The sequence below is a fragment of the Apteryx mantelli genome, chromosome Z, assembly GCF_036417845.1.
Source record: "Apteryx mantelli isolate bAptMan1 chromosome Z, bAptMan1.hap1, whole genome shotgun sequence".
Classification (NCBI taxonomy): domain Eukaryota; kingdom Metazoa; phylum Chordata; class Aves; order Apterygiformes; family Apterygidae; genus Apteryx; species Apteryx mantelli.
In genome coordinates this window covers 76,430,129-76,442,459 of record NC_090020.1, presented here as the reverse complement: position 1 = coordinate 76,442,459, position 12,331 = coordinate 76,430,129, and the positions used below count along the sequence as shown (strand labels likewise).

Here is a 12,331-nt window from a genome sequence, read left to right as displayed (position 1 = left end):
TGGCCTTCAGTGGCCACAGCAGGTGTTTGAACCTCTGACTTCCTTTGAACAAGCCCAAGCGACTATCCTGGAGCTCCTTCACCACCTCTCCGTGACCCACCACACTGCAAGTGCAGTTTTCCAGCCCCTTTTGGCACTCGTGTTCCCACATCTCTACCTGGATGCTGTTTCCCCACAGCCAGAAATGCTCCCAGAGCCAAGCCACACGCCACCTGCAGCCCGGGCCCTACTGACTCCCTCTGGTTACAGCAGAGGAGGAAACCAGATGCGTCCAACGTTTGTTCTCAACCAGCCCACGTGGGCACTCACTCCCTTGTTTTCTTCTAGGTGCTTATGAATAAATTAATTAGCTGATGTTCTATTCCACAGGGCCAACTAGTACTTAATTCCTTGTGTCTTCTTCCCTCCTTTTTTAAGTCTGGGAAGTACGTATGGCAGGACTAGAGAAAAGCAAACGTGAGAAGCCTGTCTGCCACAAGGCCCCAGGATTTGGGCTCCACCAGCTCTGAGCCCAGAAGGTCCCAGATCCTGCTAACTCGCAGGTGTTTATCCTCCTGCAGTGCTTCCCCCCACATACACCAGCCCCCCTCACGCCACACTTATGGGTGACATCCACGTATCCCAGGCAGCGCGCACCCTGCTCTGCCAGCTGGTCTTTGACGCACTTTCTTTCTGAGTCACGTTCCCTGCACGCTTCCTTCTTGTGTTTGCAGTCCATAGCTGAGGTTACAACTTGGCCAATCCAGGCTCTTGCAGGGTTTTCAATCCCCTCTGTAACAGGTGAGTTTGTACCTCAGTCTCTAGGATATTTTCCTTAAGGAACTGTAGGCCAAAACACACTTTTCTTGAGATTGACCTCTGCAGGCCCTTCTCTGCCAGTTCTGAGTAGTTCCTCATTCACTCTTCTCCTGAGCTGCGTCGCTTCATTTTTCCTTTCTCCGCTCTCACTCCTTACCCTGCAGGTCCCAACCGCTTCTTCCTTCTTGCAGGAGACGTAGTCTGCCAAAGACTTGGCTAATGGAGTCGAGGGACCTTCCTGACCCCGAATGAGCTGCACCAAACACTGGGCAGGAGCAGGGGCCCCATCACCTTAGCCCACTGCCACAGCGAGCGGCTCAGAGAGCTGTGCAGTGCAGTGGGCTTGGCTCCCCAGGGACGGAGCCTGATCCTGCTGCCTCCCTTGGCTAGCACAGCCCTGGTGCAGCGTGTTGGCACAGCGGGACCTCAGAGCTGTGTGCTTCAGCCAAAAACATTTCTGGGCTCCGAATGACAGTGACTGAGTGAAATGCCAAGGCACAAAGCACGGGTAGGAGTGACAATCTGACAACCCTCTGCTTCATCTGTTTGTCTAGCTCTGCCATAGCTCCCTGGAGCCGGGAACGCAGACCTGGCCCGTTTGTACAGCAGCATAGCCTGTGACGACTTCCCAAGGGCAAAGATTTTTCTCCCAGGAGCAGGAAGCCCACACTCCCAGGGCCTAGCCCACAGCGGCTCCAGGCAGTGTCAAGGCCACAATCTTCAGTGCAATGCTTTGCTCTGAATCACTCAAGGAAAAAGGTCACAGAAAAAGATATATAAATTAAATAGATTTGAGACTTTTATTAGCAACTTTTAAAGTAACTTTCTTCTGTTTCAGTCCTTTGGGAACCCAGCTTTATCCGAGAGTAATTCTGAGTCTTGGAGAAGCCATTAAGGCTTTATGTCATCCTGGTGCAGGCAGGGAGATTTCAGCAGGTATGTGGTGATGGGGAGACTGGGTTAGCTGGTTGTGGTCCGGAGGTAATCCTGTATGTTTCCAGCAAGAGATTCATTATGTGGGAAGGCTGCCTGCTTCAGACATGAAACCAAGTACAAAGGGTAGCGCCTGAAAGAAAAGAGGGTATTGCAGCAGTAAGGACTGCGGCATTCCTTTGCCACAGTCTTACTAGTAAGTTCATTCCTCATACACTACGCAGAGTCCTCAGCTCTGCCCCCAGCCTTTGCTCTCCCATTTGCTCTTGCAGAGACGGGCTGACTTTGGCTCCTTGTCAGTTCTTATGTGCCCCAGAGAGTCCTGCAGAGCCACAGCCTGGCTAAGCACTGAATATCAGAGCAGAAATGGGGGGGGGGGGGGGAAGCTCCTCTGACACATTTGTGCTGCAGTTTCAGCCTGGCAAGAGCTGAGCTAGATAAACCATCCACACAGTTTAAAACACAAGCTGAGGGCTGTGGAGCTCTCTTGGATGCCCAGCAGCAATTCCACCCACCTCGCTACACACCTTCCCAGCCCTTCCTGCTGCCCATCTTCCTCAGCGGGGCTCTCTGAGAGTTTCTGCCAGCGAGTGGCGGCCTCCTGCTTTCGGTTCAGTTTCCACAGGGCCTGCACCAGGTAGGAGGCAGCAGCAGGGTCACCTGTGCAAGACACAAAGGGGAAATTCAGCCCTTAGCAGGGGAGGAGCAGGTCCCCAGCGCTGCTGCGGATTGCAGGGCGTTGCAAAAGAAGTTTAGAAACCAGATGAGGGAGCTAGGCATGAGGAGAGGTGTCAAGGGGAGGAGATCTTCCTGGCTATGTCACAGGCTCTAATTAACCCTGGGGCTGGCAGCCAGACTGGCAGCCAGGACAGATGGCATCAGCCCTGCGGTACAGCCAGCCACTCCGCTGCTTAGACATGGGTCAGGGTTTGCCTTGCAAGCAGGTCTTGCACCCCCAAAGAGAGGCCCTGGCTGGGTGGGGGGAAAGCCTCAGTCAGACCTGCGATGGGCATTCGGAGAGCAGTTCTGACTACGATGATCCCACCAAAGCTCACAGACCCACAGTGTGTTGGTGCTACTGTAGCATCCAGCAGGTAAGGCTGGCTCAGGCACCAGGGGATCACCCCTGCAAGCAGCTCCGGCCATGCCTTAGCTGTCCTCAGGACACATACAGCTCCCCATTCTGCTCCCCTCTCTCCCAACATGCCTCAGCCTCCAAGCTGCCAGGCAAAGACATGCAGCTTCCTAGGATGGAGCAAGATTCCAGCTATCCAGCTCCTCCTTTCTGGAAAACCAGCATCTCTCTGGGAGAAAGCTGGCTGCACCAGGCTTGGGTGCAGGAAGAGAAGAGACTTCCAAGCTGTCTCAGAGTACAAGCTGCAAGCAGAGAGAAAAGTTGCCCTCTGATAAATTCATTGTGAAATAGTTTTGCTCTGCTTCTCTAGGGCAATGAGCTGAACAGGCCCCAGATGGGTATCTCAAGCATGCAGCACTGCTAGCAGCCCTGCTGTAGTCTTTGTCATTTGAATGTGAGGTCTAGAACATGAGACCTTCTTACTGAAAATAGCAAAGCAACCCTGGAAAAAACTTGTGGCTACCCTCTCTGTCCCTCACGAAAATGAGCCTCTTACCTGGTGAGATCTGCAAACCATGCTGGAAATCCAGCAAGGCTTCCCTGTGCCTCCCCAGCTCCAGGAACTGGGTACCTCGCCCAATGAGAGAGAGCAACCTGATCTCCTGGAGAAGCTTCACTTCTGGTAGGAGACTCCCTGGCATGGAAAGACAAAGACACACACACCTGGAGATAACATCCCCTGACGTTCCCTCACCCATCCCAACAGGCTAAGCCATGTTAGCAGTCAAGACAGGCCAAACATTTGCCTGGCCTGTTCATCTTCCAATTGTCCTGCTCCATGACCAGCCAGTGACCAAGCTCAGCCTCTCTGCTGGTTGCCAGGCACAGCCCAAAATGATGGCAAGAGCATTGCAAGAGACCATCAAGGAACAGGGGATCTTCTAGGAGAGGACAGGCCAGGAGGTGGTAGGGGGTGAAAGCAAAGAACTTCAAGCACCTTATGCAGCTATGACTTAACAGTGACCTCAGCAGCAGCCTGGCCTTTGCTTGGCTGCCCATCCGCAGAGGTGCAGACCGGGCACTTTCATGCCCTCCTGTAACTAGAATGAAGGCTGCTCTCAGCCTCCGCATGCAAACGCTGCCAAAAGACCAGAGGCTCTGGGCCAGCCTTGCTGCAGATCTCCTCCCTGCTCAAGGCCTGCAAGCACAAGGAGGGAAAGACCAAGCCATGCCTGTTGCAGAAGACTGGTGCTCAAGGTGTCCACAGCACCTCCAAGGCAAGAAATAAATTTGCCATGAAAGACAAAGGGGTGGAGGGAAATCCTTAAAAGATCAGGAGCAGCACAACTGGTTCAAATCTCTTCCCTGGAACCTGGATTCAAGAAGCTTCCCAGTTCACAGCCCACTTAACCATCACCTAGCACATGGGGAAGAAGGCAGGGCTGGGGGAAAACCCTGCTCGGACAAAACCAGCTGGTCCCTTGAAGCTCCAGTGTGGCATGGAGCTCAGCACACTGCAACAGGCACCCCCTGCCAGAGGTGACACTGGGCCTGGAGCCTTGCTCCTTTTCCCACCACTGCCAAAAGCACCAGATCCAGGCACAGCCAGACTCTGCACAGGGCCCAGCTGTATGGTGTCATACCTGTTGGTTCAACACCAGACCGATAAAGCTGGACTCGTAAGAGATCCTCAAGGCACCTGAGGGAGGGAGGACAGAGGAACTTCAGGGCTGTCCTTGGGCTGGGAAGTCAGCTGCAAGCAGTCATGCCAGCCCCCACGCCAAGCTGCACTCCGCTCTGGCCCCCGTCAGCCACTGCAGCATGACTTCATCACCTGCTGAACTGCGTTATGGCCTCCTTCTTCTTGCCCAGCTTGGCCCAGGCCCAGCCCTGGTGCAGGTATGCAGCTGTTCTCCACACAAGGCAACACAGACTCTCCCTCTTCTGGGACAGGGGACCACCAGCCAATTCTGTCCCTGGTGATGGGCACTCCAGCTGCTCTGGCCCCTCCTCAACTCGTAACGTCTGTGGGATTAGGTCAGCTGTCCGGCTCACGACCTCCTCGCACACGGTTATGGCATCCTGATGCCTCCCGGCCTGCTCCAGGGCGGATGCTGCTTCCAGGAACACCTCAGGTATCCTGGGCAGAGCTGATCCACCATCCAGAGGTACCTGGGGAGGAAAAGTGACAGCAGTGCTCAGACACAGAACTGCACAACTCCCAGCCAAGCAGAGCAGCCCCACGCTTACTGGGGATCCACAGCTGCCACCCAGCAAAGCTCAGACCCACTCCCATAGAAGCTGGAGCCTGTTGGAGGCAGAAGCCGTGGAGCAAGAAGGCTCAGCAGAGCCAGGAAGGCAAACCCCTAGTCCTGAAGTGAAGGACATCCAAAACTGGGCCAACAACTACTTCTGGAAGATAAGGGAAAACTGTTTCTGCAGGCAGTAGCGCCAAGCAGTCTCTGGTGTGAATCCCAAGACAGATGTGCCACAGGTCAGAGGTGCCAGCTCCCAGCTCATTTCCTTCATGTCTCAAGCTAGACGGTGAAACTGGGAGTCTGGGTGTGAAGTCTGGCACCAGTCCTTCGAGTGGGGATCCAAACCTCATCTCCCAAGGCACCAGGGCAGCTCTTCAAGATACCTACCTGCTGCTGCAGCCCATCCTGAAGCAGAGCCAGAAAATCCAGATAATGTTCCACAGCATCAGCCACCCTGCAACAGGCACAGGACATGTGGAAGGAGCAGGGAGACCCCAAGAAGTGCCAGCAGCCAGGTGGAACCTGAATCACCAGCCTGCAGGCACTCCCCACACTGCACTCGCTCTGTCTGTGCTGCCCATGACTAAGAGACCTATAACAGCAATACTGAACTGGACAATATCCAGGAGCGCAAAGAAAACTGCAGATCCCAAAGGAGCAGCATGCTGTGAGCAGACAAGAGGCAGCTCTGTTACCTCCCGTCCTGGAGACACCTCTGGGCCAGCAGGTACTTCACTTCGGAAGGGTGTCGATGGCGGAAGAGAGAAGCTAGAGCTGGTGTGTGGACAAGGTGCTCTGTTTGGATTAGACAATAGGGAGTAGTGGAAGCAGCTGCTGGAGGGTTTCTTTCCAGAGCCTGCAAAACAGGAACAGAAACTGTGGTAGATACATTACTGGTCAAATCCCAAGCAGTTGCAATTCTTTGCTATTTCTGGCATCCAGAGATGCATCCAGCCAAGCACAAGTACCACACCACATACGCACGCCTACGCTGTTCTCACTCACCTAGGGCACAGACACCTCCAGGAAGAAAAGCAACCAAGATCACACAGAGACAGGCAGACTTTTGCTTTCCACATAGCATCAGGAGATCTCTACGGCCACCCACAGCACATAGAACGTCAGGCTTTCAGTTCAAGGTGCTCTGAGCTGCCTGGAACAGCAACTCTTGTCACAGCCACAGACCTAGTTAGACCAGATCTTGTGCTATTAGCAGTGAGAGAGATCCCTCACGGCTCTGTGTGTGTGTGTGTGTGTGTGTGTGTGTGTGTGTGTGTGTGTTACAGAATTTCGAAAGGCCGAAGAGCTAACTCAGTGTTTACTGCTCCTCCCAGGCAGAGCAAGGCTGCCACAGCTAACACATACCCTCCCACAGCCACAACATGCCTTTTAAAGGCCCCTTTACTGAACACTTTAAGAGACTGATGTTCTCCAACACTGAAGTGTACACTCTGCTCCCAAGCCATCAAGAACATGAACTCCAATCCAGAAGTCTTGCCTCAGCCAACAGCCGGGTGCTCAGCAGGAGTTCCTGACCAAGCTGCGCTCCCCCGTTCCCACTGCTGAAGCCACAGCAGCCACTGCTGATGGTAGTACCATGGCTGGATCACTGTCTTCTACTTTGGAGACTGCTTCAGGGTAAAACAGCCCCTCAGAAGGTGTGAGTCTCAAAAACCAACCCTGAGGCCACCCCACTGCACAACTGGAGGCAGCAGACAAACCTCATAGAGCACAGCCAGGGCCTGCAGCTCTGCATCCGTCTCCCCCAGCTCATGGTACACTGCTGCAGCGTGGGACAGGGCAGGAAGGCACTGGAAGTCCACCTGGAGGGCCCGTTTCAGGTGCTGAAGGGCTGTCTGAGGCTTGCCCTAAGAAAATGGGGAGAGTTGCACGTTGCAAAGACATCTTGCTGACATCTTTACTGTTTGCTGGGATCCAGATCCCTGCCTTGCTTGCTTCTCTGACAATCCTCACTAAGCAAGGGCAGTACGCACACACAGGATACCCCAGCAACCTACCAAACCCCCTCCATGCCATCGAGCTCCTTCACAGAGCTCACCTGATCACCGCAGGGCAGCACACGTTATTAAGCTGCAGCGCTTTAGACATCAGAGGCAACTCGTCTTGGACTGCGTTTGAGCTTCTCCTCTCTCTGAAGCAACACTTTGCGCTCAGACAAAATCCCTGTTTGGATTTTGCAGCTGCCCAAGGAGGCTGGGGCCACAAGGGTAACTTGTGCTCAAGACACTGCCCTCCCACTGCAGCCCTGACCACACAGAGGAGGTGTGGAGGTTAGCCTGACCCTTCCCTCCCCGCTCGCAGGCTGCTTCCCCTCTCCTTGCTGGCAGGGGAGAGGCCTGGCCATTACCATTTGCCGAGTGCAGCAGCTGAGGCAGGTGTAGATCTGAGCCAGGACCCTCTTGGAGCAGAATCCGCCAGCAGCCTCTTGGAGGAGGGAGAGGGCAGCAGGGAGGTTCCCAGCCTCCAGCTCCTGCAGCCCTACGACAGACCCAACATCTCAGCTCTGCAGCTCCACTCCCCACACAGCCTGGCCCGCAAACAGGGCTATGTAGACCCCCCTCCTGCAACCCCCCACAAAGGGAGCAGGCCCACAGCTCAGGCTGTGCTATGCCCAGTCCACCCTCTTCTTCCTGCTGTCCCAGGGACATGCCTGAACCCCTCCACAACCAGCAACGCAGGGCAGGATTGGCCCAAGCTGCCATCTTTTGTTCAACACTATTGAAAGAGAACGAGCTGCTCTACAGAAGCGTCTAATGGAAAGAAGGGCAGTCTCCAAGCCCGGAATACCAAGATGCCCATCTTTGCCCAGGCAGAGGTAGGTGCTGGGCAGGCCCAAGTGCACATACATGCACAGCAGAGACAGTGCAGGTGAGGAAGTACGCACAGAATTATGGAAAAAAAAACATTTTTTCCAGAACATCTGGGCCATTACTCAGCAGAATACTCTGGGATATTAATTCATGAATATTTATGGTGAACGCTATTTGCTTGTCTTTCAATCCCTGTTTCAAGCTTCCCTCTGGAAACACCCTCACATGCCTAAGTCACGTCCACATTCACATCTGCTGCCTCCTTGCTGAAAGTGCTATTACCAACCTAGAGGCTTTTGAAAGGTCTGTGCACAAGAACTTCCAACTTTTCCTACTCCACGGAAGGTCCAGTGTCAGTCTGAACACAGTAAGGCAGCGCTGGCTGCCCCAGGAGCTGCAGGTGCTGTCAAGACAGCAAGCAAGCAAGCGTGACAGACAGAATGCAATAGTCAGAGATGAGAGCCTGCTGCCATACCAGGCTGAGAGGCTGCACAGCAGCTTCGCTTGCCTCCCGCAGCACTATAATCCAGCAGGAGCAGCATGCCTGCAACAAGGCAGGCACCAGAAGACAGACAGAAGAAAAGAAAATCCTCATAACCTCCCATCAGCCTTCCAGCTTTAGCAAGATCAGCGCTGGGCCCAGACACCTACCTAAAGCCAAAGACAGGCAGAAGAAGCCCTGCGGCAATGCAGAAGCTTGGCTAGCAAAAAAGCAGAGAAGCTTTTTGGATGCCAAATGAAGACTGAAAACCATAGACCCAAAGGCTCAGCCTGAGTCATTTCCCAAGGGAGTCCCAAGGGCTGACTTGGTTGGGAAGAACAAGCAGGATAACGACAGGGAGACAGGGCCCTGGGACAGGAGGGCAGCGGGAGGCCACAGCAGGGACGAGGGTCCCCTCCACACAAACCCTGCAGGAAGGCGGCTGCAGTGCACAGGATCTCCTTCAAGTCTTTGGCACTCTGTACTAGGGACACAGAGTCCCCCTCGGCAGGTACTCTCCATGCCTTGAGCAGGGAGAGGAGTTCGTTCTTCCCTCCGCTGCAGGGAGCTCTCCCTGGGTCCTGCAAACACAGAGAGAGTGGGGAATACTGAAGAGAAGCAGGGAATATCAGTCCTGGGGCAAAGGGAAACAGAGGGGTACCAAGCTCTGACAGCACACTCTGTGCTGGGGAGCTATGTCCTGCCACCCCCCTCAGTCTAACTACAACCTGGTTTGGGGAATAATTCCTTCCTGGTGCTGGGCAGCAGCTCCCACCCGAGTGAGGTGCACCTTCGGGATTCCCGGCAAGGCAGATTCAAGTGCTGCCCGAGGGCATTTGTACAGGGACCCCTCAGCAGCCTTCGTGTAACCTGGTCCTCCTGGTCAGCAGGAAAGGTTGCTCTAAGTCACGCCGTTCACAGCTTACTCCCTGCAGAGGCTGCGACTCTGCCTGCAGCCCCCTTGCAGCCCCCCTGAGTGGCCCGGCTGGCGCCTCGCTGCCCAGGGCCCTGGCAGGCAGGAGCTATTCTGGGACCCATTAATGCACTGCAGGCCATTAGGCTAAGCTGGGATGCCAGGGACAGGACTACTCATGCTGAATGGGAAGCACTGATGGGTTCAGGCCTCCAAATGCCACAGCAGCATTTTGGAGAGAAGCTTTTATGACAAACACAGTATTTATGCCAGCTCTGTGTCCTTTACCTGCAGGTAAGGTAAAAACCTGCAGGTGTTTATTTTGGTCTGCACAGATATAGCTGGGGTGCACACTGAGACTGCTTGGAAATCCCCAGTGACAACAGTAAAGCAAAAATACAAGCCCTTCAGCAACGGGCTGGATAGGTCTCCTGACATGAGCAAGCAATTCAGACGCTGCCCCTTCAAGGCAAAAGGCACAGGCTGGCTCATGTCCACCCAGACAACTCACCCCCAGCGTGGCTTGGTGCTAAACTTTTGAGCCACCCGGAAAAGCAACAAGCACCAGATGAGGAGCAGATCAGGCTGCAAAAGCAGCAGGAGAGGAGGAATAGCTGGCTTAAGGCTGCCCCAAGGCTACAGGAAGACATGCAGGAGGCACTCCACAGTTGCAGGGATGGTAACAGTGTGCAGATACTCTGGCAAGGGATGGTGTAGGTAGCTAGAAGCTGCACAGCATCCTCCTGCTGCCTGGTTACCTCAGCATTGCTCAGGAGCCGGAAGAGGCTGGTGATGCTTCCCAGGCGGTTGGTTGCCAGCCACCATGCTCCTTGCAGGGCACCTAGCCGATGCAAAGGTGCCTGCAGTTCTTCAACAGTCACTTCCTGCAGCACCTTCTGCCACAGCTCCTCAGTGCTGAGATCCTGCCCGGAGGCCCCACAAGCTTCCAGAACTGGAAAAGAAACAGTCATGAGGCAATAGGTCAGTGCCCTGTAACAGACAGGCCTCCCAAGAGTGGGAGAAAGCCTCAAGCAAACAGAGGCTCTTCCCAGCGAGGGATGGAATAGGGTTACAGAGCTTGCCCAACCTCAACTGGCTGCAGGAGCAGCACAGCAACCAGAGTTGTCATAGGTAACGCATTAACCCACAGCAGACAACACACCATTCACAGCCTTGACTCCAGCTTTGCTGACTCCTCCGAAGGCCACTAGCCCAAGAGCAAGCAAGCGCTAACACTGCAGAGCTCTCTCTGACTCACAGCCTATTTCAGTGAGTTTCCTTGGAACCCAGCACACCATAATTAACAAAAACTTTGCTAGAAGCTTGGCATTTTATGCCTTGAGAACTCATTTGTTTCATTTAAAACCTTTGGCCTATCCCCATGGGCTGCAGCATGCACATATCATCCATGACCTCAAGCTGCTCCATGCTCCTGCCATTCCCTACAGAGCCAGGCTTTGTTTTTCACAGTCCTCCCTCCCCTGGCCAGTCACTTGACATATTCGAAGTAGAAAGAATGTAGAGAGAATGTTCTCTTTACCCCTGAGAAGCCCCTGGCGTATTTCTTCTGCTTCTCCATTAATGGCACAGTCAGATGCTCCCATAGCAAAAAGCAGGGAGTTATAGAGGACAGTGAGCTCCAGAGGCAAGGTGGTGAGAGCAGCTGGCAGCCCTGTAATCAAAGCCAACACAAGAATGAATTGAGGTAGGTGTGTGGCTAGAGAAAACCCTACAACCAACCATGACAAGACTTCATCACCCTGCTTGGTGACAACAGAATACTCCTGCCAAGGTTTTTGTTGTTGTTGTGGTGGTGAGATTTTAGTTCAGGGACTGCACTACCCAGAGTGGGAGCAGATGTCACTTCTCCAGGTGCTGATACTACTGATACCATCCTCAGTATCCTTAGTGTCTTTCCAGCTGGCTTGCTATCTAGGTCCTGTAGTCCTCCAGGACAGAGAGGCCTTTCAGCCCTTCCAACAGGGCGTCAGTAGTCTGTGCTCTTTCCGCTACAGGTCCATCCTTCTGCAGAGGTTTCCCACATTCTGCCTCCCCAGCCGCAGCCATAGGACAACCCAGATACTGGGCTGCTCTGCTCTATTGCTTAACTGCTCCCTATAGCACCTTTCTCCAATTCGGTTTCCTCTGTAGTGCTATTGCTGCTGGGAATCCCTTCCCTGGCCTCTCAGTGCAATGGGGGCACAAGCAGCCCCACCCAGCAGCTTCTGGGCTGCTGACATTCCTTCCCAGAAAAAGACTGCCTCTTTTCTTCCCGAAATCCCAAAGCTCGGCCACAACCCCTGGCAAAAGGATTAGGTACAGGTCAGGGCTGGCCCTTAACCCCTCCACGGGCTAGCTCAGCTTATGACAGCAGGGAAAAATTTCATTCCCCTCTCTTCAAAGGTTCGTTTCAAGCGTCAGGATATCAGAGCTGCGGCCAGGCAAACATCAGCACCCAGGACCGGGACTTCCACTCCCCGCACACTTGGGGCCTGGGATGGGAGGGGAGGGAAGGCGAGCGGCAGGGCGAGCCGGCCGGGGCCGCCACTCACCCCGCATCCGCAGGAGCAGCTCCCCAAAGGCGCCTCGCTGCTGCCGCGCCGCCGCCGCTCCGCCGGGTCCCCAGCAGCGCGCGGCCTGCAAGGGACACACTCACCCGCCGGGCCGGACACGGGGCCGGCAACGGGGCCGGCCCGGGCCATCGGCACCCCCCAGCCCCTCCCCGCCGCAAGGCCCAGCGCCGGCGGGCAGGCTGAGGCCGAGGCCGAGGCCGAGCCCCGGCCCGGGCGTTCCCATGGCAACCGGCACCGGGAGCCGCAGGGCCCTGGAGGATGAAGGGAGAACAGGGACCCCCGGGGACCCCCTCGCACCCGCCAGCGCCCCGCCAGCGCCTCGCTCTCGGCCGCCCAGGCGCGGAGACAGCCGGGCTCGGGGACCTCCCCGCGCCGCCGCCGCTTCATGGCCGCCGCCGCCCCGCGCGCGCCGCTCTCCTCCCGCCCCCCCGCCCGCCGCTGATTGGCTGGCCCCCGCCGCTGATTGGCT

General features: G+C 55.3%; 1 protein-coding gene across 4 annotated transcripts; it reads right to left on the bottom strand.

The window, feature by feature from the left end:
- Positions 1-1,575: 1,575 nt before the first annotated feature.
- FANCG (FA complementation group G) lies at positions 1,576-12,261 on the bottom strand. Of its 4 annotated transcripts, none has more exons than XM_067316277.1 (14): positions 12,160-12,261; positions 11,842-11,926; positions 10,830-10,961; positions 10,048-10,241; positions 8,804-8,957; positions 7,433-7,563; positions 6,786-6,932; positions 5,760-5,920; positions 5,452-5,518; positions 4,641-4,978; positions 4,450-4,505; positions 3,363-3,500; positions 2,247-2,391; positions 1,576-1,864 (listed from the first exon to the last, which is right to left on the bottom strand). In XM_067316277.1, the coding sequence occupies exons 1-14, from the start codon at positions 12,247-12,249 to the stop codon at positions 1,759-1,761; spliced, it is 1,944 nt and encodes a 647-aa protein (XP_067172378.1). In that variant the 5' UTR covers positions 12,250-12,261; the 3' UTR covers positions 1,576-1,758. The 4 variants fall into 4 exon arrangements, with proteins under 4 accessions (XP_067172378.1, XP_067172379.1, XP_067172380.1 ...); XM_067316278.1 differs by having other exon boundaries at positions 2,259-2,391; XM_067316279.1 differs by lacking the exon at positions 3,363-3,500.
- Between the last annotated feature and the right edge of the window lie 70 nt (positions 12,262-12,331).